General features: G+C 49.6%; 2 protein-coding genes across 7 annotated transcripts in view; one reads left to right on the plus strand and one right to left on the minus strand.

Moving 5' to 3' along the window:
- Positions 1–184: 184 nt before the first annotated feature.
- Positions 185–9,373, plus strand: HTR6 (5-hydroxytryptamine receptor 6). Of its 3 annotated transcripts, none has more exons than XR_015704364.1 (6): positions 185–4,156; positions 5,742–5,900; positions 6,173–6,225; positions 6,419–6,805; positions 7,000–8,599; positions 9,238–9,373. XR_015704364.1 is itself a non-coding variant. In XM_087755636.1 (3 exons), the coding sequence occupies exons 1-3, from the start codon at positions 3,428–3,430 to the stop codon at positions 6,590–6,592; spliced, it is 1,308 nt and encodes a 435-aa protein (XP_087611762.1). In that variant the 5' UTR covers positions 185–3,427; the 3' UTR covers positions 6,593–6,731. The 3 variants fall into 3 exon arrangements, 1 of the variants encoding a protein (XP_087611762.1); XR_015704365.1 differs by lacking the exon at positions 9,238–9,373 and adding an exon at positions 8,844–8,997; XM_087755636.1 differs by lacking the exons at positions 7,000–8,599; positions 9,238–9,373 and having other exon boundaries at positions 6,173–6,731.
- Positions 9,247–26,537, minus strand: part of TMCO4 (transmembrane and coiled-coil domains 4) — a 40,776-nt gene continuing 23,485 nt past the window's right edge. For 3 of the 4 annotated variants that reach the window (XM_087755631.1, XM_087755629.1, XM_087755630.1), the window contains 3 exons: positions 25,437–25,554; positions 22,301–22,418; positions 9,247–10,271 (listed from right to left, as the gene is read on the minus strand). In XM_087755631.1, coding sequence (XP_087611757.1) covers positions 9,939–10,271; positions 22,301–22,418; positions 25,437–25,554 — 569 coding nt within the window. In that variant the 3' untranslated portion in view covers positions 9,247–9,938. The remainder of the gene's footprint in view (positions 10,272–22,300; positions 22,419–25,436; positions 25,555–26,537) is intronic. The other variant, XM_087755632.1, reaches the window with a different exon arrangement.

The following is a 26,537-nucleotide window of genomic DNA, read 5'->3' on the forward strand; positions in this document are numbered from 1 at the left end:
GAAAACAAGAGCTGGATTTAGCGGGGGGTTCCTGTAACCTCCGGGAGCCGCGGTTCAGGGTGTTGGGAGCAGGGTGTCTCCACCTCCTTTCGACACAACCTGAGCTTCAGTGGAGGCAGGCAGCGGAGGGCTGTTTTGCAGCTGAAAACACAAATCTTTTCAAGGTAGCTAGCCAGGCTCCGCCCAAAACCTGCCCTAAGGAGCCATCCCAGTTAAAGGACGGAATGAGATCCCGAGAGTAGATCGCACTATTGGGGGCTGCTGCATTAAGCCCTAGACTGCCTGGATGTCCTCGCCGAGGCCTCTCAGCCTTCCAGTTTTATTCGCTCCGTCTCACCAGCCCTTTTTTTGCCATGTTGACACTTGGGTGGCTGTTGACAACCTGGTTTTGCTTTCCCTGCTAGTGGTACTGGAGAGCAGAGCTGGTGGAAACCATGATCCCCTGCAGATGTGTCCAGAAACGCAGCGCAGGGGAGAGAGCACAAACAGGCCAGCAGAGCTGCCGGAGCAGAGAAGCTTTTGCAGGGGCAACGGTAGGATTTGGACCTCATTTTAAGGCAGGTTTTTTTTTTAACACATTTTTGCTTCGATCGATTCAGATTCACTTCCCCAGCAAACACATCCACACCAAGCGTACAAAACCTCCCACGTACCCAGCTGTGGAGGCCGCACTCCTGATCCAATCTCCTCCTCTGAAGCAAAAGCTCTGGAGATAAACTGAGATGCTGCTAAGGTGCAGCAGGGCTGAGAAGGAAGCATGGCTTTGCGCTGTGGCACGACTTCCTCGCTGAGCACTAGCGTGGCCCCAGCTGGGATAAATCTGTGCTGCTGCACTGATGTATCCTAGCTGGGGAGGCTGCCGCAGTGTGGCCCTGGGGTGGGTTTTCTTGCTTGGAACAAGCAGATGGGACGAGGAAGTGAGGGTTTCCTGGTGCAAGCGCTTTTCTGAAGAAACCTCCTGCTGCGATCAGAGCCTCGCGTGTGTGCGCTCTGCCCTGGGATGCCTGCCAGGACGCGGTGACGCAGAGGTGGCCGGGGAGGTTCGGCTGGGAGCATCCAAGGAGAGGGGCCTGAAGCAGAGGGAGGGCAGATGCCGTGCACAAGCTCCCAGGAAAGCTTGTCCTGGTCCGAGTGCCGGCAGCTGTTTCCCAGTGAACGGCTTTCCAGAGGCACGGAGAGCCTGGCAGGGCAATGGGCTGCGTCTGGGCCGTGTCCATGCAGAGAGGTGAGCCCTGCTGTGCATCTCCCCTGTCCCTTGCTCGGAGACCCGAATTGCCCGTTCAGCCACTGAGAAAAGCACAACAAAGTTGTTGAAAAGGTGATTAGAAAAGTAGGTCTTGGTAAAGAGACAAATTTCGGTTCTGGGGTGGGCAGCTGGGGCAGCGCAGCCACCCTGGGGGTGCAGCAGGACGTGCGGCGTGCACAGCTGGCGCTCGCCCACACATCTGCAGCAGCGTCTTCCCAGGGGAAGCGCGTTGACAAGAGCTGTGGGGGCAGCGCGGGGAGGAAAGGGCCGTGTCTGGCCCTGTGAGCACAGGGGTAGGTGCCGGGGGCACAACGGAGACACGCGCACGGCTCTGGTTTGTGCTGGAGTTGGTGCCCTCGGCTCTGGTCTCTCCCCAGCAGAAATTGCAGCCATTTGTTGGAAGAAAAAAAAAAAACTTTTGGCAGCTGGGTAATTAAAAAAACCAAATCAGTCCCTGCCAAGCACCCTGAGGTGTTGGCTCGGAAGCGCGGAGGGGGTAGCATGGGATCCCTAACAGCACTTAAAGATTCAGAAGTGTCTTCTCAACTAGAAGGGATGAAGAAGCCAGCTGGGTTGTCTGACACGTTGCCTCCCACTTGCCAAAGGGCAAGTTGCCGTGGGTCCATCCGCGGTTGCCCCTGCAAAGGCGGCCAGCCAAATAACCCCGGAGCAGAGGGACGAGACCGCCGGCTGTCCCGGTGCGGGTGCAGCCTTTTCCTTGGCTTCTGCTCGCACCCTCCATCCCTGGCTGCAGATTGCTGGAAAATCAGCCAGCGAGTCCTTTCCCTGCCTCTGGCTGCTTTCTGAGCAGGCAGCTGTGGGCTATTGCCTGCCGGCTTTGTTGCTTTTTATTTGGCTTTGCAAAATTTTGCTTTTTATTGACTGGCGCGGAGGACGGAGCCTCGCGCTCGGTGCTGCCGGCTGGGCTCAGCCGCAGAGCTGCTGGCCCGGGGGCCGCTGTGCACCTGCGGGCGAGCGCGGGGTCTCCGGCGTTGGCAGAGGCCGCCGGCGCAGGGGAGGCAGAGCGCGGTGCTGGCTGTCTCTTTAAGGCAGAAAAGGGAACTCTCTGGCTGCCACTTTGTGGAGTTTCGACCAGATCCCTGCTGTCATTAGCATTTCATTTCATCTCCTCCTCTCCCCCCCGGCCCCACCTCCTCCGAATCGGCATTTCTGCATCCTTTCCTGTGCATCACAGAGCAGCAGGTAAAAGTCTGGCTGGCACCTGCACGCGCCCACCCAGGCTCACACGCACGCACCCCTGCACCCCGCACGCGCCTCTGCCAGGGGAGAGGCACCTTCCCACACTGCGCGCGGCATCTTCCTCCTCACGGCGAGCTTGGCTGGGAGCATCCCCGTACTCGCCTCTGGGCTGCTCTGCCTCTCCTCGCTGTCTCTGGCTGCAGCAGCAGCAGAGCTCAGGCACCGAGCTCTGCCCCAGGGGACGGAGGTCTGCAGGTAGCCAAGGCCGGCTGGAGGGGCGAGAGCTGAGCCTCGGGGGTCCAGAGCATCCCCAGCATCTGAAACATCCTGGGTGCAGAGCATCCCTGGCATCCGGAGTATCCTGGGTGCAGAGCATCCCTGGCATCTGGAGCATCCTGGGATCCAGAGCATCCCCAGCATCTGGAGCATCCTGGGATCCAGAGCATCCCCAGCATCTGAAGTATCCTGGGGTCCAGAGCACCCCAGCATCGAGAGCATCCAGAGCATCCTGGGGTCCAGATTATTCCCTGGTCCAGCACATGCAGAGCATCCCGGTGTCCAGAGCATCCCGCCATCCAGAGCATCCCTGGCATCTCGAGCATCCCAGCATCCAGCGCATCCCAAGCCTCCCCGGTGTCCGGAGCGTCCCCAGCATCCAGAAGCAGTGTCCAGGGACATCCCAGTGCAGGGGGATTTGCAGGGACAAGGAAATGCCTGGCTGTGAGTAACGGGGAGGGGAACCTTGCTGCTGCTGATCGGCTCCTGGGAATGTCACTCTGCCCGGATTACCAGTGAAGAGAGAGTGGGAGAAGAGAGGGAGAGGAGGAGGAGGAGAGGAGAAAGGAGGACGGACACAGAGCAGAGAGAGAGAGAGATGGTGCTTCTTCCCCTGGAGCTGGCTCCGGCGATGATCACCTAGCACAGGTCACGGCCGGAAAAGGTCCCCCCAGCTCCGGAGCCAGCCCTGCCGCCCGGCTCCTCATGGAGGGCGATTCGGGGGCCCCCAACGCCAGCGTGCTGGGGGAGCGCTCGCTGCTGGTGGGGAGCAGCTGGGTGGCCGCTTTCCTCTGCTTCATCATCCTGCTGACCACAGCAGGGAACTTCCTCCTCATCCTCCTCATCGTCACCCAGCGCTCCCTCCGCAACACCTCCAACTACTTCCTGGTGTCCCTCTTCATGTCCGACCTGATGGTGGGGCTGGTGGTCATGCCCCCGGCCATGCTCAACCAGCTCTATGGCCGCTGGGTGCTGCGGGGCGACTTCTGCTCCCTCTGGTACTCCTTCGACGTCATGTGCTGCAGCGCCTCCATCCTCAACCTCTGCGTCATCAGCTTGGACCGCTACCTGCTCATCATCTCCCCCCTCAAATACAAGCTGCGGATGACCTCCTGCAGAGCCCTCTGGCTCATCCTGGCCACCTGGACCTTGGCTGCGCTGGCCTCCTTCCTGCCCATCAAGATGGGTTGGCACGAGCTGGAATTTGAGGTCTGGTCCCCAAACGTCACCTCCCGGGGGGACGAGGACCAGTGCCGGCTACTGGTCAGCTTGCCCTACGCCTTGGTGGCCTCCTGCCTGACTTTCTTCCTCCCATCCGCCGCCATCTCCTTCACCTACTGCCGCATCCTCCTGGCAGCCCGCAAGCAAGCGGTGCAGGTGGCTTCCCTCGCCTCCAACGTGGCCACCGCCACCACCGACGAGACCACGCCGCAGGTAAGGTGGCCGCAGGGACGTTGCTCCTTGCAGACCCCCATGGTTTGGGTGCCTGGGGCGGTTCTGCCTTCGGGACGGCCTCGGAGCCGGAGGCGGCAAAGGGCGTTGGCAACCGGACCGCAGTCAGGGAGATTTTGGGCACCATCCACCTCCGTGATGGGAGGACGGCGGCTCCGCGGGGTCCTCGGAGGTGCCCCGGGTCTTGTCCCAGCTTTTCAGCTGCTCAGGAGCACAGAAACAGCACGAGCAGAAGCAGAGAAATAAATTAAGATATGGGCAAAAATGCTCAGCAGCGCAAAATAAATGCAGTTCCGCCCCCCTCTTGGCTAGCGTCCTCCCAGAGCGGTTTAATCTTATCTGACTTTCCACGCGTAAATCTTGGCCACGGTGGGCGTGAGGCAAATGGGGGAGAAGGAGTTTAAATAATAGGAAATACTAAATTCTGGAGAGCACCTTATTTCGAAGAGCCAGCTTCTATTTTTGTGACCTGGTTGATTATGGGCGCCGCACGGTACCTCCTTACTCGGTTGCTGGTTAAAGCAGCGTGTGTGTTTTTTATAACCAAAAGGTGTTTGTGTTTCTCCAGGAGAAGGTAATTGCCACTAAATCTAACAGCTTTAATTGCCCGTAATAGGCTTTATTGACCTCATATCCTACAGGGAAAAGACAAACTTAATTGCCTTTAAATACCTTGATTTAGTTTGTTGTTCTTTCTCTTTTGAGAAAGGAGCCGGGACTCTCTGACCCGGCCCGCTCTCCCACACGTGATGAGATGTTCCAGACCCTCCAAAGGAAAACGAGAATCAAAGACTAAACAGACAATATCATAAAATGTTTAATTTCCCCCCAGATGCCAGGTTTTTGGACTCGAACACAACCTGCCGCAACCCTGTGGCCCCAGCGCCGCCTTTGCTCTGCCCTGGAAAACCAACATCCGCCGGCCGGGTTTCAGCGGAGGCAAAGGGCCCAGCGGAGCCCTGGGAGCCCCGACGCGGCTCGGCGTGAGCCCCCAAGGAGGGGCCAGCCCGGGAACCCTCAAGTTTCATCTTTTTAACCAGATTTTTCTTCTCTTTTTGGGCAGGAAGCTGAGTGGCAACGGGGCCTCACTTAATTACGGCAGAGGGCTGAGATAAGAATTTAATTTTAGATTGCAAGAGTGGATAGAGGACTGAGTGAGTTAGGGTATTTGTAGGCCGAAATGTTTGACGTCCTGCTTTTAAAAATATCGTTAGTTTGCTGCTCTCAGCAGCAGCTAGAGCTGCCTCTTTGGGGCATGCTTTATCCTCGCCAAAACATTGACTGAGTTGGATTTTTCTATAAAAGAAGCGTCTTAATGATAAAGCCCCTATTTTACAGTAAAAAAAAAAAGTACTCTCCATGTTGAGGGTTTCTATTGCTTCGTCTTCCTGATTTATGGCTCAGGGGCCGCGGCGTGTGCCATCCTCCTGCCGAGGGCAATAACGGCGGGGTTTTGGCAGGATTTGCAGCACCAAACGCCACTTTTCTGGGGCAGGAGGCTGGCGCCGGTGCCGGCGGCTCCAGCCCAGGCAGAAGCGCTCGCTCACTGCCCCGTCTCCCGCTGCAGGTTCCCCGGGCCCCGAGCCAGCCCGCGGCCGGCAGCGAGAGCAGGAGGTTCGCCAACAAGCACAGCAAGAAGGCGCTGAAGGCCAGCCTGACGCTGGGCATCCTCCTGGGCATGTTCTTCGTGGCTTGGCTCCCCTTCTTCGTCACCAACGTGACGCAGGTAAGCGCATACAGGGTGTTTTTTGTGTCGGGTTTTCAAAAGCTTTTCACTTTGAATCCGGCTGCGTTCAATCTTAGGCACCTGCAGGTCTTGCTGGAAAGCCTCTTGGGCCAAAGATACAGTTTCCCCAGGGAGCAACGGCAAGGAAAAGCCCTTCAAAAGGGTTTTGGAAGGCTCCTTCAAAAGGCAAACGTCGGGCATGCCTGGGAAACAGCTCCGGACCGGGGCTGCGGTGGGAGGCACTGCTAACCCTTGCTGTGTCCCCCCGCCAGGCAGTCTGCGGCTGCGTCCCGGCCGGCTTCTTCGACGTGCTCACCTGGCTCGGGTACTGCAATAGCACCATGAACCCCATCATCTACCCGCTCTTCATGAGGGACTTCAAGAGGGCCATGGGCAAATACCTGCCCTGCTGCCGGCGCTCGGGGGAGCCCCGTCCCAGCGCCATCTCCCTCTCCATGAGGAACTCCAACAGCGGACCCCGCGCCGCCACCTCCCTCAAGAACGTCCTCACCTTGCAGGCCGAGACCGACTCGGTTGACTCCAGGGCGCTGGGGAACGAACACGGCCTGCTGCCGCTCGCCGACGGCCCTGCCGCTCTCCCGGCCCCCGACGCCCGCCTGCTCAACCTTTTCGACGCGGAGCCCCCGGACGCGGAGCTGCAGCGCAAGCAGCTGGGCACCCCCGTGGCCTGAGCGAGGGTGGCCGCGGGGCTGCGGCCGGGGGAGACGCCGACGGGGGGTTACAGACCTCTGTGCGCTGGGAAGGGTCCCCCAGCCCGATGTGAACTTTCCGGAGGGCCAATTTGCCGCAGGACGTCTCCCTGCCCACGCGTTGCTGCTCGATGCCCTCTTCAAACGCGATGCGCATCTCCTTGGAGGAGACGTCGTCAGCGAGCCCTTCTGCGGGTAGGTTTGAACACTGCAAAGCCACGTTTTACTGCTGAATTAACCTGCCTCGTTTCACTCTCTTTCCATCCCTCCTTTGCCTCACCCTTCTCCGAGAGCTGCTTCTCATGGCCTTTTCATCTCCCGTTAGTCTGAACCTTGGACTCCAGGCTCTTCCTTGTCTCCCTAAACCTAAACCAAGGCTCGGTTTTCAGCTTCCACTCACGCAGCTCAGCAGATCGCCTCTGTCTCACCACGCGCACCCAGAGGAGCGGCGGAAACCCCATCCCGTGACTCACGGACGAGAGGTTTGGGGCTGCTTCACTCCACGGAACATCACGTCTTCTTGGAGTTTAATTTCCTCGCCTGATTTGGTCTGTATCGGTCTCGGTTTCCTGCGAAAGCAGGGAGTTGCAACACAGTGAAACGCTGGCGTTTAATCACGAACAGCCTGCGCTACGGGGGATTGGATTTGATGCAAAACGTTCAACTGCTGCTTTTTGGATATTCAGCAAGGGTGTGGGTGTTCGACTTGTTTGTGGCTCTACGGGTATCCTGACAGTAGTAAGTACCGGAATAAGCTTCCCTTTAGATTTCATCCTACAGCTTCCTATTTTTGGCATATGAGCATCATACTTTGCTCTGACAATCCGTCAATTTTTAGATGATGCAATTAGAAAATACACTTTTTCCCCCCTTCAAGTAAGAATCTAAACAAATATTGTCTTTTAAACGACACTGCCAGCCCCCCACCCCTCCTCAGAGCCGTAAGCAGAGAGAATAGCGAGTAATACGGTAAGTGGGCACTTCAATAAAAATTAAACAACAAATGCTTTGAGCAAGTTCTCCCTCAAGTGCCTTTCAGACGCAGAGGCGGGTTGGTGGTGGGTTGCCGTGCCCTCCCTGGCCTCATTCCCCACAAGCCTGCTGCCTGCTTCCCAGCTCACGCTGACGACTTTGCGCTCCCCACACTCCCGATCACACAAACGCATACACAGCGTCCCTGGGACGCCGGCCGCTGGGAGAAGCAGCCACGTGCCAAGCGAGGCTCATTCATTTTCTTTCCACGTTGCCCACGTATGTTCCAGAACTGAACAACGAGTGGTTTTATGAGTAACTCGACATTTACTTGCTACAAATCCCCTCAGAACCGGTGGCTGGCCCAGCGGTCGATGATGAATGACCGTAACAAACGCAGGACTGAGCGCAGGTTCAAACAGCAAACCGTTCCATACATTTCTGCCGCATATCTGTGGACAGATCGCTTGGGTTTGGTATCAAGCACCAAGATAAACATGTACATCTTCCACAAATGGCTTTATAGAAAAGCATACTTTGACTGCAACTCCAGTTAAAAAGGAGTAGAAAAATACACGATGAACTCCGCAAGGTGACCGAGTCAGCGGACACAGGCTTCAGGAGATGGACAAAGAGCGGCCGCTTCTCCGAGCCAAGTGCTCAAAAGCAATAACAGGCCGCTCTCTCACGGAGCCAGTTCTTCGTAATACGGTGTTTGCTTGTGGCCAGATCCTCTGACGCGGCAGAGAAGTCGTATCCCATTCCTGCAGCTGGCGGCATCGATGCTGACGGGCGAAACCGGCAGTGGGATGCCGTAGCCTGTCTCGGAGACGTCTCCCATCGCTCTGCAGCGAGGCGCCGCTTGAGAATCGGAGCCGAGCAGGTCCGAGGCCCCCTCGGTGGGAACTGGGGAGAGGAAGAGCCGGGCACCGTACCCGAAGCTGCTGCGCATTACCAGGTTATGCTGCCGCCCCCAGAAACAGCCACATTTTCACCTCTGTGAGAAATAACCTGCAGGTAAGGTTTGCAGGAAGCTGGGGAAAGAAAGGAGAGGTGGTTATTAAACCAGCTGCTGGGACGGGGAGGGAGGAGGAGGACTCCGGGTGAACCGAAATCGCACTCTTTCCCTTCTCGTGAGTCAACGAGACCTTCCAGACCTGGGTGGGGGAAGGTATTTATACCAACTGGCACTTGTTTTAGAACAGAAAACCACAGAGATGTGCTCAGGAGGAGGCTTATCCTCCTGCCGTGTTCCTGCTAGATTGCGTTTTCTTGGGCTGAGCAGCCCGAAAAGGACCTTTTATGGAAGACGTGGATCCATCCCGTATGGGTTTGGAAGGCTCTGCGTGGCAGGGGATGTACAGCAGGGTCCCTCCCTCCGGCTGGAGACCAAGGGAGAAGGGAGAGGATGCCAATTCGCTTTTATGGAAGGAGGTAGAAATCAAACAGATTCGTGTTTATCCTATGCCAAGTATTGGGTTTATTCTAAGCCAATTAAAAAATACATCTAGAGGGGGCTTTCAGGGCTGGAGATGTGTGTGGGACACAAAACGAAAGTCTCTGTGGGTTGCTGGCTTGCAAAGCCTGGGAGGAAGTTGCGCAAAGTAATAAATCATAAAAAGCCCACTCTGTTTCTTCTGCTGTCTTTCACCTAGGGACTCAAAGCATGTTTCTAATAGTAATGAGGCCTCGAACACTCATCGCCCTCAGCTTGCAGATAGGGAAACAGCCTTGTTGCTTGGAAAGTGCCCAAGCCCTGGCAGCAAACCAGCAGCAGATGGGGGAAAGAAGCCAGGTACCCCGAGCCTTTCGCCTCCCCGCTTAGCAGAGCCAAAGCGCGGACGCTGGGACGGACACAGCTGGGCAGGCAGAGCCTGCCACGCACCTGCTCACGTGAAAAGCAAAAACCAAATCGACCACTGGTGGAAAAAGGGGTTTTTTTTAATTTCCTAGTGACGAGCTCCTCTCCACGATACGCTTAAAAATACCCACAGAGCCACCTGCTTTCCCGAGAGTTACATAGCGGAGACACAGCGCCTGATGGTGACAGCTGCTTCCCTCAGGAATAAACCCAGTTTGTGCGAGGAGGGAAGTGCCACCGCTTCCTGAGGAGCAATGCTGATTCAGGCAGGAATCAGCCCTTTCTCGTCCGTGGGAGATGCTGTGGGCGGCTGCTCCGAAAGCTTCGATCCAGCGACGTGCCGGTGCCACGCTCCAGGCTCTCAGGAGGGGCTGAAAACTGCAGCTACAGCTCTGCGGGCTCTACCGACACTCCTTTGGGGATCCCAGTGCAACGGACGGTGCTTTGGAAGCAGTTTTAGTGCTGGCTGGGCATCTCTGCCCAACATGAAGAGCTCTAATTTGCTCCTTCGCCCGCTGCCTGTGTCTTGCTGTCCCCGCTGTTTGAGCAGCCTGGGCAGGGGAGCGAGGTTTCTCCCAAGGGGCAGCTGGGGGAATCCTGGCGGTGAGCACGGCCGGCTGGGAGAGCCTCACCGTCAGCCGCATCCTCCTCTCGCACGGTGTTTTCCTCTTCCCAAGTCTCACTGCCTGCTGCCCGCTCTGATTTCTTGGCTAGAGGGGAGAAAAGACTGCTGCTGCCCTTCTCTTCCAGCTGACACCCCTTCGTTTTAATGCCCACCGCTTTTAGAATCGTGTCCATTTGCTTCATGTAGTCCAGGTGGCCGTTTACCTGCAACAACAACGAGAGTCCTGTTAGTGGAGAAGCTGCGGGGAGCCCAGCTCAGTCAAGTCCTTCATCTCAAAAGCCACCGCTGCCGTGAGACTTGGTTTTAGCTCTGAAAGGCTGAAAGAATGAGGTCTGAAAAATGCAGTTATCCATTGAATAACCCCAACTGGCTGCACCCTCTGTGGCACAGGCTGCTGCTGGAGTACTTTTCCTCTAAGATGTGTATGTTTAAATGCTTGGACGTTGCTGAGTTACAAACCCCCAGATTCTGGGTGCCACGAGGGTAGGAGAAGAGGTGATCTGCCATGGTGAGAGACGCCCAGGTAGGAGACAAGTTGTCTTAGTTCAACTCCCTGTCCTCTGCGAAATCACGTGTTCTCCCTGTGCCTTAGCGCCTCTGTAAAAGCAAAGATTATCTTATTTAAATTAGGATATAGTCATTAAATCTCACAACAGCTACCAAGCGTGTTAAGGTTCTTGGCTGGAAGGTGCACTGATCTGTCCCACACCACGTAAAACTGGGAGCCTGAGAGTTATGGGTTCATAAACCAAATTAAAGTCAACAATATGTGCAAAAGCCCATAGGCTTTTATCGTAAGGTGATTTCCATGGTGAGATAAACCCTTCCGAGATGGATGTTGCGATGCACTCTTCCAGTCAGGGCACAGGAGGGAGAGAAAACCCCCTCGGCAGGTTATTGTTGTCATATGCTAAAGGCTGCCCGGCTGGAAAGGCAGAAACCAACTGCCTTCTCTGTTTCAGGTGTCCCGTGCAAGCTGAGCGTTTGAAGTAACAGCGGCCGAGATGCTACTGGAGACCAGCCCTCAGGCCCCCTTTGCTGTTGTACTCACAGCCAAGGTGGGAGGAGGCGCTTGTGAGCGCAAGGTGGGTTCATAGTGGGGTTTTCTGTGGAGAGGAAAGCGCGGTCAGGCTGAGTCGAGGCTATTTCGATGGGACGCTCACCAGCTGGCCTCTAGATTTCAGATTAAGGGGTATGATTTGCATCCTAAGATATTTTAGCGTCTTTGGTAAATTCAATTTCTAACAGTTTCAGTCTTTCCTGACCCAGCCGGAAAGCTGTCTCAGGCAACACCGCCTCTTCTTTTCCCAAACCTTGCTAGTAATTAGGGAATTTCCACAGCAGGGAATACCCGACGCCACAGTCCCAGGTTTCCTGCTTCCCAGCCATGTGTACGAGTGCCCCAGGAAGGGCCTGTCTGCTCGTACAAGACGGTAAGAGCTCTTTGCAGAGCTCTGCAACGAAACCCAGCCGTGGACCCTCTGCTCACCTCCCCGCGAGCTGAGGCCGATGCCTGGGCAGTCCTTCCTCCCTGTGCCAGCGACCAGGGCTACCAGCACACCTCTACCCACACCTAAAGCGAGCCCACACGGGCAAAATTCAAACCTCCTAGCTGTTTGCGTGAAGCAGCTTTTGAGTGGTAACATTTGGATGCACTTAGGACTTGGAGCAAAATGAAGGATTTAATCAGCACATTAGTAATGCAATATGCGACTTTAATCAGTCCAGATGGCTCAACAGGCTCTTGATGCTTTGAACAGATTAGTTAATTAAAATAACCATTGAAGGACTAATGGACTGGCTCTTAAGATGTGTACATTGTTCTCTGAAAAAGTATGAACCTTTTACTACTCAGTAGGGGGGCTTGATGCTAAAGAAAGAAATGAGCACAGCGTTGGACAAGGTGGAGAGAAACAAGAAGGAAAGGGAATACTGGGAGGGGTGGCTGAAGTCTCTTGGTTTGCTGTGGTCTGTGACCTCTACAGTCACCACAATCTCCCTGCCCTGGTCAGCGCTCGGGGATTTCTCAGCCCGTGATGTTACCTAGTCATTAGTCAGAGAGAACAAATCTCCTCTGCCACACTAAGGACTCGATTTTCATAACTCCTCAGTATCCAGCAGCTTCCACTAAAACAATGGGGAATTCCTCTTCCTTGAGCACCACGATCACCGAGAGACGCTGGGTATGAGCAATTCTGAAGAGCTGAGCCTTTCCTCATGCAGCTAAAAGAGAAGCTCAGACCTCCTGAAAGTCTGTCCCTTACCGCTAACACCACTAAACCTCTTCAACTGAAACTTCTGTTTCCAGGATAGCCCAGGCGAGGATTCCATAAAGCCAGACCAGTGCAAGCTCTGAGAAGCGTAAGAGGAGGTAGGACTCTTTCTCCGCTATACTGTGACATTAAGTACTGAGCCATCAGCAAAAGAACAGCACACAAATTGCCTTGCCACTTTAAAGCTGTGAAGCCATCCTGGTGGGAAAATTCAGCAATTCCATCTCTCAAAAGCCTGTTTTCATCTGCAGTCTGAAAAGCTGAATTCCTCCGCTGGGTAGGCTCTGCTGGAGAAGGGATGGGAACATCTAAAACACCGTAAGGGACAATAAAAACTTTAAAGGGAAATAAACAGTTGTTTGAATATTTGTCAGAACAAAGTGCAGGAGGAATTTCAGAATACCTGGAATAGAAAAGTGCTCTTGTAACCAAAGCAAATAATATTTATGCTTGTTATAAGGAAGTGAAAGCAGTGGGGTGGGTTCATCAGTGCGCTGAGGTGACTTCTCCCCTGCTGTCTCTGATTTTATGGTTGCTTTGACTCATTGGAAAACACAGGCCAGCTGCCTCTATCGCCAATTCTGCTGCAGGACTACAGCACCGCACAGGAAGATCTCCAAAGGACTACAGACGATAGCATTGCTCGGGTGGATCGATCAGTCAGCTGCAAGGAGCCGTCAGTTCAGTAAGTTTGGAAAGGTTTTCAAGTTCAAATCTACCCAAAAGTGTCAAAAATGTCATTGAGCATAATCAGCTGTGTCTATTAAATTCAAATGGAAGTCTTTTTATTTGGTACAATAAGTGCCGCTGGTTACGGTGTCATAAAAACACAGTTCAATTTACGGGAGCTTTGAAAACAAATAATGCCACCCCTGGGCCTGCAGCCAAGCCACTGGTGGTGGCTGCACCGAGGCGAGCTGTGAGCTCTGCAGCACAGATGCTGCTCTCCGTATTAATGACAGCAGTTCTAGGTGGAGAGGGACAGGGGACGGAGATCGGCGTCTGAGAAGAGATGATAATGGAATCCATTTGCAGTTACCACGCAGCTCCCTCCATTCGCGGTAAGCTGGTGCAATCTCCGCAGCTCCGCTCAACTGCCTTTGTGGTTGGTTTTCCCCAGCGTTGCGGAAGAACGGATAAAGCACCAACACCGGATCCGTGTAGGACAGAGGAAGAATCCCGACTTCTCTCAGGTTTTGAGCTCAGGGTGTACCCCACAGCCCAGAGGGGATGCCCGGGGAGCCTGCCAAGGGGTGGAGAGAGAAGGGACCTGGGAGAAAGGAGATACGACGGACGATCCTGGCTCTGCCACGGACTCACATGAGCACAGGCAAGACTCCATCACAACACTGGGTATCACAAGGATGTTACTTTGCTCGATATGGCAGAAGAAGTCTCTGCTTGCTCAAGACCCAACTGTTCTAAGATCCTGTCCAGTTTCCTTCCGAAAGAGCTCCTCCACCGATCCCAAGCGGCCAGTGCAGAGCGCACCCCTGCTCCGAAGCCTGGCGCAGCTCCCAAAGCTGTTTGCTTTGCAGGGCCGCGGGATTTGCAAGAGCTCACCAGAAAGTCCCTTGGCCTCTCTGCTACCTGCAGGGAGAGCTAAAGGACAGAGCGGCTGGGCCGTGCCTCCCTCCTGTTCTCCTTGAGCAAACCTCCTATGGATTCACAGAGAACTACTGCGGAGCAAGGGAGGCATGCAGCGTGAGCAGAGGACGCGCAGATACCCTCTGCAGGCCACAGGAGCGCAGGTCATTAATACGGCTGAGAATTTCACCTCCTTGATTTGTTTTGAGCCTGTCACATCCAAAGAGCAACTTTATCATGCAGGAAAAAGATACTCTGAAGGTAAAATGCCTCTCCAGAGCTTTGTTATTTTAGCAGGAGCAGTAATGACTACCTTGGAGGGCATCCCAGTTGCAGGATTCCCTTTTGACAAATACTATCCGTTTGAATAGAAAATGGTATTTCGTGTGGGGTGAAAAGAGTTAATAGAGTGAGCTGCAGTTTCTGAAGCTCAGATAATAATCACACCTCACTTTTCAGCAGCCCTTTCTTCCCGCTGGTGTGTCAGACACTTTGTGTACACACGTAATGAAATGCAAACTGCCTCCGGGTGGTACATCTCAGCAGAGCCAGCTCAGCACCTTTTCTTATTGCCAGTTCAGCTCTTGGGTTTACTCTCCGTTTCCAAAAGCGGCAGTGAATTTGTCATTCAGGAAGAGAACCTGAGTGCAACCCTGCGCTCTGAAATAAACTGCCAGCCGGTTTTGGGGGTAAAGAAGGGAAGAAACTCAAATGCCACTATGGCTTTCCAAAAAATCCTCAGTTCTGGACACTGCCTCCACACCCGTGCAGCCCTCCTCTTCCAGATGGTGGCAAAGACTGATGGATTAGAGGACGCCCAAGCTATGCCAGGTTATCGCTCAAAACGCAGTCATCTCTGCCAAGCTGGCAGGCTCCTCCGGCCAGAGTTATTCCCACGTGTCAGCGCAAGCCTTAATTCCGAGTGCTGGGTACGTCCTGCGTGATAGAGGGCATTCGGCCTGGCAGAAAACGTCCTCTCTGTTCTCCACAGTTTTCTGAAAGCTTACGGCAAAGACCTAACGCTGCTCAGGCAAGGGAATGTGGCTGGACCTGGCAAAGGTCAGTGGCGGAGCAGATCCCCGTTAGCGAGAACCAGAAGAACATTAAACGAACCTTGAAAGAGGCTGTGGCTGAATGAAGTCAAAATAAAAATAAAATTCTTCTGTTTGGGTTCTTAGGAAACAATGTTTTCCAAAAGTGAGGACAGTGAACATGTCCGCTAATTCAGAATTTAAATGGATTTATTAAAAAATGTGAATTTGGCATCTGCGGGAGGTCTTCCCTTGCACTATAGGTATATCCTGAGTGTCCTGGCTTCCAGGAGAGGAGAAGCTAATAAGAATATATTTGAGGAAAACTTTATGGAGCTGAATGTATTTTGAAAACACTGTCAGTGTCATTTGCATTATTCCTCTTTAACGGTTCTATTTCTGCTCTGAAAAACTGATGGAATAAAGATTGGAGCATGATTCAGCCGAAGCTAATAGGCTTTGCTTCTAAATCATCCCTTCGCACAATTACAATTCTTGTGAATAGAATAAATCACTCAATTCTTATTTTTCTTCTCGGTTAAAAACTAACTTGACCGGTAGAAGTCCTCCTTTAATTACAGCACCATTTCTTGAGCAAGACTGTAATTTTTACATGCAATCATCTTTCAGCCACAACTTACCGATCGAGTCGTTCTCACCTCTGGGAAGATAACTGAGGGACGCGACCCTCAGACAGCACTTGGGCCAATTTCACACCAATGCAATAACTTTTCCCAAGAACTTTTTCCATCAAACTTTGATTATGATGTTTTGTGGGAACACGTCGATGTTGAAAATTCTGAGTAGACACTGGGGTTTTTTTGCAGGAGTCGTCCACTGCTGAAAAACTCTGCCAGCTTTACTCTCAATTTCCCTCCACCAATTCCAAGAGGACTGTGTGATGGAGAGGAGTAAAATACAGAATATAACGAAAACAAAGGTAGCAAGTGGAGCAAATAAGTTTTGGAAGTCTGGAGCCCTAAGGGGGCGAGACGGAGAGCAGCTGTACATCAGCGATGATGGGCAGGACAAAGTTAGGAAGAGGCAGCGTCATAAATTCTGAATTAATAAGAGAGCCCCTGGAAGAGTTTCAAGGGAAAGGTGCCTCCACAGGTGTCCTTCTGCTGACAGGTAATGCGCTCCGCACCCCAGCTGAAGGCAACAGCTTCTTCCATGAATTTTTCAACTGTTTGCAGAGCTGCTGTTGACTATTTTTTTGCTGACGCTCTCACTGACGACTGCCAGAAGTGGAATCAGTTCTTTTTGTTAGCTATTAGGTTGGTGTCTCAATGCTCAAGATTCTTTCCAGCTACATCAAAGTTGCAAAACATGCCACTCACTTTTAAGGTGGCTATAATCAAATACTTATTTTTTGGTGCTTATCCAAGTGGAAATTATTTAAATTAGATGATATAAAGAATGTTTTAAAAGGCCCAGCATAAACTGTGCATATAATTATCGCTGGGGAATAATTTGAACATAATCCCTTGGGCCTCAGAGGAAAAGAGATCCCCCAAAATAAAGACTGGATTGATATATCAAACTGGACTGTTCCTAAAAATACCTTGGGGGACCCAGATATCTGACATTATGAACTACAGCAGTCCACTAGTGAGCCAAGACATCTGCTATATTAATCAAGCCAGGATTATGGAGAATTTTTCAAGAGTCCAGATGAAAACATTGAGATGAGATTCAGTCTCCATAATCGGGATGATATAATAGGACCTGCCCGCAGCAGAGGACGACTCCTCTGTAACACCGAAAAGGAATGAGCACCCTTCCTCTCCCCATCTTGCTCTGGGAACACACAAGAGTTGGCAGCTGAAACGTTACCATCTTTGCGGCTTTCAAACCAACTTCTCAGCTGAACTCCACGAAACAAGATCACTTTTGGTTAACTGAGGGAATTTTTGCCGTCTTTGGGGACAATGACCTGTTCTCAGCTTATTCATCCCTTAATCTCCTTTGTGAGTTGATGGTAATAATGTATCTGGGCAAGAAGTCTTGGGCATTTGGGAAATTTCAACAGCTATGGAGTAGTGCAGCATCTCTCCTTAGCAATGCGATCTCCTGCAAATCCATCACACCGGGATCTCCAGCAAGTTTAAGACCTTACCTTACCCTAGGGTCACTGGGGCAGCAGGCAGCGACAGGCTTCATGGCATTTCAGCTACATTCAGCTAATACCAATAACTCCTGCTGTTGTCATTGCAAGATCTCAACCACGTTAGCTGAAACCGTGCTACAGGAGAAAACCTCACGCACCCAACGTATCAGTGAAGTCAGTCTTCCCCTTGATTAACACTTTTAATTGGATGTTGCAGCTGAATTTTCTTTTCATGTTAGCTGAAGAGGTTAGAAACGAAGCTCAAAACTGAACACAAAAATTAGACAGAATTAGCGTCCGTGTTCCAACATAAGAGAGGAAATAGAAAGCTAAATTCTCTATCCTTAATTCACCTTATTGTGCTTTGTGTAGCCACTCTTGCAGAATCAAACATTATTAACACTACTTAGGGAAAACTCCTACTGCTTCTGCTGGCAGTTTTGCTGTGTGATGGGGATAGCTGCTTGCAAAGTCAACAGCTACAAATCTGTTCACTGCAAACCTGTCAAGAATGGAGTCTGCAATGTCTGGCTTTGCAAGAACAGTCCTATTTTCAAATGCAAGGTGCTCTAACGTGTCAAGCGTCAGAGACAAATCTATAAAAGGTGATAAGTGATGCAAATTGTTACACTCCATGGGAAGATGTAATGGTATAAAAACTTTGCTGGTTACTCAAATGGAATAGCGAATTTCCTATGTTGCATTCTATCAGATGTAAACGTAAACTACCTGTGAATCTTTCTAAAACATGGCACTTGGTAAACTCAGCTTTTCTGCAGGAGAGGAGTGCAGTCCCAGAAACTCAGCTTTGCCCAGGGCAGTCGGGGTGTCCGAACACTGTGTGCACTCAAACAGATGTTGTGGAAACCCACGGTGAAATGAAACACACATGTTCCAGGCACAATGCGGGAAATGGGAAAATTACTTCTATAAATCTGCAGGAAGACCACACTGTTATGGCACCACGCTGCTTCTGAGTGGCAGTGCGTATGTGAATTTTGGCACCAGACTTACAAAATAAAGGCTCAAGGAGCGCTATAAAATGGTTCTTTCTGCATTTTAGAAGCAGCTAAATATCCCCAGCTTTCCACAGAGTACATCAGGATCAAGCAATGCATCTGTGTTGAAGCAAGGAGGGACACCAGCCGTTGAGTTTTTGTCTGCCACAAAGCAAAAACAAACTGCAAGTTATTAATGGCTCCATTTGCACTTTTTTGAAAAAGCTTTTTCAGTTTCTTCCTCTGTTCTGACATAGTGACATTGCCAGCCGGAGCCAGCTCAGCTTGATCCCAGAGGGGAAAATGTATTTAGTATGTATTTAATGTGTGATTGTCGGAGCCCCCAAATCAACAGCAAGAAGGATCACAGAAAAGTAAGCCACTGACGACTCCGGGGTTGCAGGGACATACAAAGAGAAAGAAGTCATCCCTGTGACCTTACAGCCTAGCAGACAAATAGACTTGTTTCCACAGAGACTTGCGTGTCCCCCAGGTGTGAGAGAAGGCTCTCCGGGCTCCTTCCAGCCGCTGCCTGAAGCCGAGTTCTGCTCCTAGCTGTCGCTCTTCTGATCCTATTAATGCCTGTCACCATGGGAGGTGGCACTGCTCATTTGAAACAAGTGAAACAAAGGTGTAGTGAGACACAGACAACCTTTTGCCTTTTGAACTCCCCAGGGTTCTTAATTAATCCACATTTTGTAACTGCAACTAATTGTTTGTTGCAAGTCTTGGGAATACAGGGGGAAAAAACCCACAGTTTAATGCATTTTAGGAAAAAAGCCTGACTCACAGAAGTGCCAAACCAGTTGGATTTCACAGAATTCAGACTTTTCATCTGCTTATGGTATTTATGTTCGCTGTGTACCTGCCTGGCTGCAGGCCAGACTGCCTTGAATCTGTTTGCCTTCCCTCACAATGGGAATACTAGGCCCCTCTTCTGAGAGAGCTTCTGGAAAGAGAGATCAGTTATTCTCGGTTTTTAATCATTGTCATACAGAGAGCTTTCCCACTGCTCGGTTACAGCAGCAAAGAAAAGAAGAAGTAAAAAGCTCTTCAGGTATCTCAGAGGGAAAATCCAAAGGTGTGCAGGTGTGTGACACAGATTATTCTAAAAAGAAGCTCTCCTGTTTTGACTTCCATTGTGCAGAGATGCTGCAGGAGAACACGGCTGTGAAATGCATCAGCATGTTTTCTCTACGTACCACTGCAATGACTGCTCTAGAGATGAAGAAGTACCTTGTAGCTTTAGTCTGTGGGCTGTACAGAGCACAGCTCTGGCACTCCAGGTGTTTGAATAAGGAGGGGTTTACTCTCAGTTGGTGTTGGCCGTGCGTTGCCTTTACAGGAATTTGTGAGCACCAGCAGCAGGTACAACGTGTTGATGAAGAATAAGAAAAGGAGAATTTAGCTGCCATCGAAAGCATGGGAAAGGAAGGAGTTTTAAAGTCGATGCAAAACTTAATCATAGTCTAAAGATCTTTAAGACAATTTTCACATTGGACTAATGAGAGAACAGTACTGACTTCTGCAGTAATTGTCATGGTCCATCCATGCTCTCTACTAGACTTCCAGCCAGGCATTCCTACTGTTCCCAAGCTTGCAAGTTCATCCCTGGCTTCTGCTGCGGTAAAACTGCCCAGAGAAACTTAAGCACCCTTCTTGACTTGTGAGCCTCCATGAAAATGCTCTGCCTACGTTCTGACTCTAAGCATTTCTGCAATATTCAAATGTTAATGCAAAATGTAATCTACAATATCCCATTTGAACAAACAGCAATCAATCTAATACACTACAGCTCAATTACTTCCTTGGTCTCTGTAACAGGTGCTGTCAAATAAATCTACTGAATAAATCAGGCCCATTGTAACCATTAGGAAGGCTTTTATAACTGCATTTGCTGAGTGGGAGGACATTTTTCTCTCATTTTTGTTACTGACAGTCAGATAAAAAACATACTAATCAAGAGAGACATGCAATAAATGCCTTGGAGGTGCACTCCTGTTTATACTGAGGTCCTCCGCTCATTTGACGATTCTGATGCTACCACAGCAAAGAGAACCAAGCCCTTTGGATCCAGTCCAGTTTTCATCCTGGATGGACTAAGAGATGCCTAAAATGCTGAGGCTGTCTGCATAATATTTGCATACGGAGCACCTTTGCATCATCTATGCTTTTTTCTTCTATCACAGCTTGTCCTTTCTTATTCCTGGCAGGAGACTCACGGGGACCTCCAGCAAGGGCATCTGCAGGGATGGAGCTGGTCCCCGTCATAGAAAATCTCTCTATATATATTTCTGCTATGCTACTGCTCTGTATTTGCAGCAAAATCCATCTTTGCTTTCTTGCCACTTTAAAAAATATTGCCCCTGAATATGTCCTTCCCCATTCTGGCTCCTTTTACTTTTAAAATGTTCATCAGAACGCATTGTATTTCTTTTCATAAAGCTCCATGGTCTAGAAAATGGATCAAGAGAATGACACCTACTTAATATAGGTTTTTTCCCCCTGCGGGGGTTGCTCTTTTTCCCCCCCAATGCTTTGCAGTAAGATTAAGCAAGTGAAAGTGTCAGCTCTTTCTGAAATGAGAACAGTGCTGGGATTGTCTGTTGGCATCGTGCAGCACGGATACAGATGCACAACTATAGAAGATCAGCAGATGGAACCATTATCATTTAGCTGCAATGTAAATACTGCTCCTCTGGGGGAAAAATGGAGAGGCTGCTGCGAGCCGAGCAGGATAAAGTCTGCAGGACTCCAGGGGGTTTCAAAGTTCAGGAAGCAGAAGGTCAATAGAGAGAGGGTCTCTGAAGAGGAATCAAAAAGAGGAGAGTAACACGGATTGAACTAACAGGAAAAGTCACCCCAGTGCCACCACTGCTTGACATCTTTGGCCATTTTTCTTTTCATGCCAGCAACAGATGTCACCACTCGCAAGCGACTAATGGCAGCTCTGGGGACGGTGAAAAAATGGATGTGGGAGCACGTGGAAATGCTAACCAACCCAGTAAGATGCAAAGATACAAGAACAGCTCCAGTGCTGGACCATGTTTAAAAGCTCCTGCTATACCACTTCCTTCTGGGAAGCCTATATTTTGTTCTGCAAAGTTTCTATTTTATCTGTACAGCATTAAGCCCTGTGTTTTCTGGCAAGGGCTGTACATAGCTCAGTTATAATGAATGAAATGAGCTGGTAACAGTTGGGTATTTATAGGCTCAGCAGGCTGGTGCTCCAAAAAATCTGAAAGCACTTAAAAGTGCCTTTGGCTCCAGAGCAACGCTGACAATCCCCACCAGCTTGTGGGGACATTCGGGAGGAGTCACGGCAGGAACAATGACCGTGGAAGCATCCTGAGCTTTGTGCTCCAGTCCAGTTTGCAGAGAGTGAAAAACGAGTTAAAACATTAAGATATGGAAAAACAAGATTACTGTGAACGTGAATACACAAGCTAAGTTCTGCATGATTTTCTGTGGAAGAGCTCACTCGTGAGTAAAGACAAGGCAATGAGATCATTAGTTTGCTAAGGTAATTGAGTTGAATATTGCTAGACATATAACATGGTGGCTTATCATTAATGACACCAGACAGCTTTGAGGAAACTAAATGTCTACCAGACATACAGGTGAATCACTTCCTCCTTCCTGGAGACCTACACTCCGAAACGGCAGCAGCCCAGCTCTGGACCTAGCAAACCAGCCATCGATATCACAGAGCTTCTGTATTTACAAACTGGTTCCTGCACCACCGTGTCAGTGCAGCCCAGGGGACCAAGGCAGAAGGCCTAAGAACTTGCCCCTGGATGAACCTGAACAGTGTTGAAGGCTCCACCAAGATAAGATTGCAGCTCCACAGTTGTGTGTCTGAGCTCTGGGTTTCCCAGCTGCTGATCCTACCTACCCGCTGATCCGGGGCTTGCAAGACAGCAAGATCTTTCTTGGAGAATAATGGCATTTTCTGTCTCGAGTACGAGATATTTCAGAACCAAAAAACCCCAAACATATCCAGCGAGACAGGCAAATTCTCATTATTTTGCTCAATACTGACTGCTGGCTGGGCCAACAAAATCTATAGTGAAGTCTGAGATGAGAGTTATCTCAAAGGAAGGAAAGAGGGACAATGTACATAGAGGTGCTCTCTTCAGTATTCCGTCCTCCCCTAATCAATGAGCGTGAGGTTACAGTGCTGCAAGCAAAGGACAGACAGAAAAAACTGAGAATATAAGAAGTACTACTTACTATAGACGAAAGGTCCATGTTTACCATCCTCCTGTCATCCAAGTCGACCGGCTGGAGGCCTGCAACGTTGATCTGGACAGAAGAGGTTCTGTATACAAACCTCAGCAGCCAGTCCCCCCTAGGAGCAGAGCAGAAGAAGAGCGTGAATAAATCCTGTCGCCAAACCACTGCAATATGTGACTACTCAGACCACGAGGAAAGTAGAAGGGCTGGGAAGCACAGCGACGTCTGGACCAAGACCTGCTGCAGCTTTGTCTGATGTAGGAATCACAGCAGTTGCCGAATTCAGGGCAGGTTCCTGGGACACAGGAGTGTGAGTCTGAGTTTAATCCTGATTCAGGGGTATAGTTTCATTACGTGCAGCAGGTTTAAAAATCTGACCCTTCTATTTATTTCTGTATTTGCTTAGAGATTGCAATACATTCACATATTTAATCTTTTTAATGTACTAATAGGTAGAAGTTCTCCAGCCTGTAGAGAGCTGTAAACGTGATGAGGCCTACAATACCAATGTTGCTGACATAAATATCGACTGTGAAGCTCCTCGGAGTGCTCCTGATTTATAGGTACTGTATAAATCCATGGTTTCAATGACAGAACTAGGAAGAGTTTGTTCCCACTGTAAAGTATTGCCATACGTCACTGTGACAGTGTCAGGGTAGGTATAGCATGATGAGAGAAGGCGATGTGTCCTTTGGAAACACATAACTTCTTCTGTGCTGAGCAACAGGATAAAATCTGGGCACCTAAACACCACTACACTCTGTAGAGTAGATTTAAGTTGGATGTGAGGGGTATTTGTACTCTGCGATGGCAGCAGGTGAAACGCAGGTGCACAGGTAGCCGTTTCTGGCTGCTCCTGTTCGCTCCAAAACGCTCTATGCTAGAAGTTGCAAGTCTACGCAGAGCTCTGCAAAATCTTTGCAACACATCCACGCTACTCAGGCGTGGGTTCTTTCAAAAGCTGAATGAGTCTAAGTAATTTGGTTAAGGTTTCCCACTAGGAATTTGTAACCCTGCTGTGAAATCGGATGAGACAGCTCTGACAGCTGGCTTTCACTCTCCATGTCCTTTCAGACTTCAAAGCCGAAGGAGACAAGCTACACCGGACTGAAGCTCAACAGATTGGGCCCCAATCTGATCTTGCAGGAATTCTATTCAATGTAATTCATCTGACCTAAATAGAGTTACTCCTGAAGTGACAGAACGAGGCCACGATTTGTATAAACGAGAGACCAGAGAAATCAGAATCAGGTGAGGTCTTACCACGAAATGTTTGTATAATCCATCTCTCAGATCTAATATCCTCACATGAATTGTCCATATCTCTCAGTCACCTCCTCTAGCTGCCCCTCATGCTAACTGAATAACCCTCAAATTCAGCATCTGAGGGCAAAGTAGAGAACCAGTGTAGTGGAATATTTCCTGACAGTCTCCTCACCTGCTTCTTCCTATTTGTGAGCAACAAGGTGCAATTTCTACATCGTTTTTCATTCAACATTCAAGACATGGGCTTGCCAAAGCAGAGACTAGCCAAATTACTGCACACGCAGAGGTACAAACACACATACTATTTTATTCCAACAGCACATGCAGGCTTTGAAACGATAACGAGATCTTTTTTTAATTATTATTATAGGAAATGAATGCACTGAGCTTTTTGCAGTGAAATTGATTTTTGTATAATACAGGGAGGAATAATATTTGCCAGGGCAAATACAGTTATATGCTACAATTGCTATCATTTATGGCTTCTTGGAGGAACCCAGAAGCACTCCCAAGGAGGCAGCAATTCCTTTTTCCTTATGTCACATGAAGAAATACCGTCACTGGTGGGCACATCCGGCATCCATAAAATCTCCTGTGATCCAAAAAGGACAAAAGCAACAATTTTCAGCCTAACTGACAGGTGGCATTAATAATTTGTTGTTTTAATCTTGAATGCTTTTAATTCTTTTATTTAGTTCTTCTTTGTAAATTAATATACTATGTTAGATGCACAGTAATACAATACTTCCTCATCTTATACATATGTATGTAGGCATACATATGTACGTCTGTATGGAAAGTACCAATGGCATTTTCAACTGTGCTTGACCTGAGGGCTCAGGGCTTTATAAGCTGTCTTGACTTGCAGCTACATGTTCTTTGCTAATCTTCCTGCCTGGTTATTTCTCAATTTATTTTCGCATGCTCTTAGTCTTCCCTGCTTCATTCCTTCGTTTTAATTTCCCCTCTTCTAATTGTGCTGGTAAGCAGTGTTCTTGTCACAATTATCTTCCAATACACAGTCATTAGATTTGATACTGTCACTTGAATTCTTAATAGCTTTTATGAGATTGCTTCAGCTGTTCCGTGCCTCTGAATCTCCCTCTTCTCACCCAGCAGCTCTCACAACTCTGCACAGCAGTTATCTGTGCAGTTTTAAAAGGCTGGTATTTCGTTTCACGGTAACCTTTATATTCTTTCACATCCTTAGTAAATTTGCTACAGCTATTCCAGCTATACTGCCTTTGTAAGTAAAATATCTTGTTCACATCGACTATCTTGACCAGAAACTGACTCTAGATATAAAAATCTTCAGTTTTCTTGAGCTCCTTCCCTTCCATTGCAATTTTCACATCTTGTTCCCCACAAGCAGCCCCTAGTGAATTGCATCTCCAAGCTTTTCTAAATTTTAATTCGCATTCTTTAACCATCAGTGAACTTAACGGCCGTATTTATAGTCCTTTACATAAAGCTGAGATTTAAAAGGGCCTTAGAATATGTCAAATTACGCACACAAACACCCTGACCCAGCTTTAAGCTGCCAGGGTGATGCAACACTGCCACCGTATGAAGAGGACCTACATATTGAGCACCTCAGGCTTCCAGTGTAACTATGCATCGCAAACAGCCAAGAGCTGGAGACAGAACAGCCTTCAAGTGTCTCCTGAAGACTGTCATCTCCAATTAATCTGAGGCAGAGACCTCTGGAGGGAAGAGGCTCTGGCACTGCTGTCTCTGGTGCCACGGAATCAACGTACTCACCAGCTGAACAATTACTCACTTACAAAATGTTTGAAGGGGATAAATGTACAAAACCGTTTCCAAGTGACGCTAGGATAATGAAGCAGGGGACTGAGCACGTACAGACCTGCAATAACCGTTCACGATCCTGCCCGACACCACTTTTGTGATAGCTTTCCAGTACTTGGCTTCTCCTTCCACTGGGGCTCCCAGTAAGACCACATCTTCAATGATCCCTTGAGAGTCTATTAAGATGAAAGCAGAACAGCTCAGATTTAGAAGACGGATCGGAAAATATATCTTTACATGTACGTGAAGGAGGGGTATGTTCGGATGTGCACTACAGAAAATCATAATTTCTGTGATTTAAATTTTAAAGACAGAAACAATGGAAAGGAGGATCTTAAACATCATTTTGCATAAATGTGAAGTGTCCGCAGTTCCAGCTGGAGCCTGTAAATGTGGAAATCAGAGATCCTGAGTCAGTGAAAGGAACTAGGCTGATGGCAAGAGGGACACTGACCTATTGATCTGGGTTTGCGCAGAGCTGAACTATTACGTGTTGAAACAGGTGAAAGGGACTGACATTCCACACAGTGAGCAAATGTCATATATTAAGCACGATAAACTCTTCCCACAACCAGTCCTTAGAGCTGAGTTTGTGAAAAACATGACCTGTACACGCAACAGAAACCTCCCAAATTCTTAATATTGATTGGGAAGTAGCAATGATGGAGGCATTTGCCAACATGAAGTGATAATCTATCAAACTGGTTCGATTTTCTTGAAGGGTACTTTAACCTGAATGCCCAGGGCACGATGAAAAGGAATGTTGACTTTTAAGCATAATAAATCTTCCTCTCTTATCAGACAGCCGCAGCTGGGGAATTTCAGTAGAAATAATGATTAATGAGAAATATTGGGCAGCTCTGCTACTTTCCTAAACTCCTACATCATATATTAATATCTATTCATAAATCTTCTTTGTAAAGAGAGACCAAACACCTGATGCCATAGCAGTCAAATGAAATTCACAGCGGCACACGTCTCGGGAGACTCATGGGCATGGCATGCCAAATCCCTGCTCTCCACCTGTGGGAGACCAGCGTGGACAAGATGTGAGCTAAACCATTCTCAGGCTGGCGCTCGCAGTTTGTAAAATAATATGCTGAAGTTTACGGGGAAGTGAAAGCGAGAATGACTGCATACCACACCAAGTTATGACAGA

Source organism: Nipponia nippon, unplaced genomic scaffold (assembly GCF_047370975.1).
Source record: "Nipponia nippon isolate SJK-2023a ecotype South Korea unplaced genomic scaffold, ASM4737097v1 scaffold_19, whole genome shotgun sequence".
In the NCBI taxonomy this organism is placed as follows: Eukaryota; Metazoa; Chordata; class Aves; order Pelecaniformes; family Threskiornithidae; genus Nipponia; species Nipponia nippon.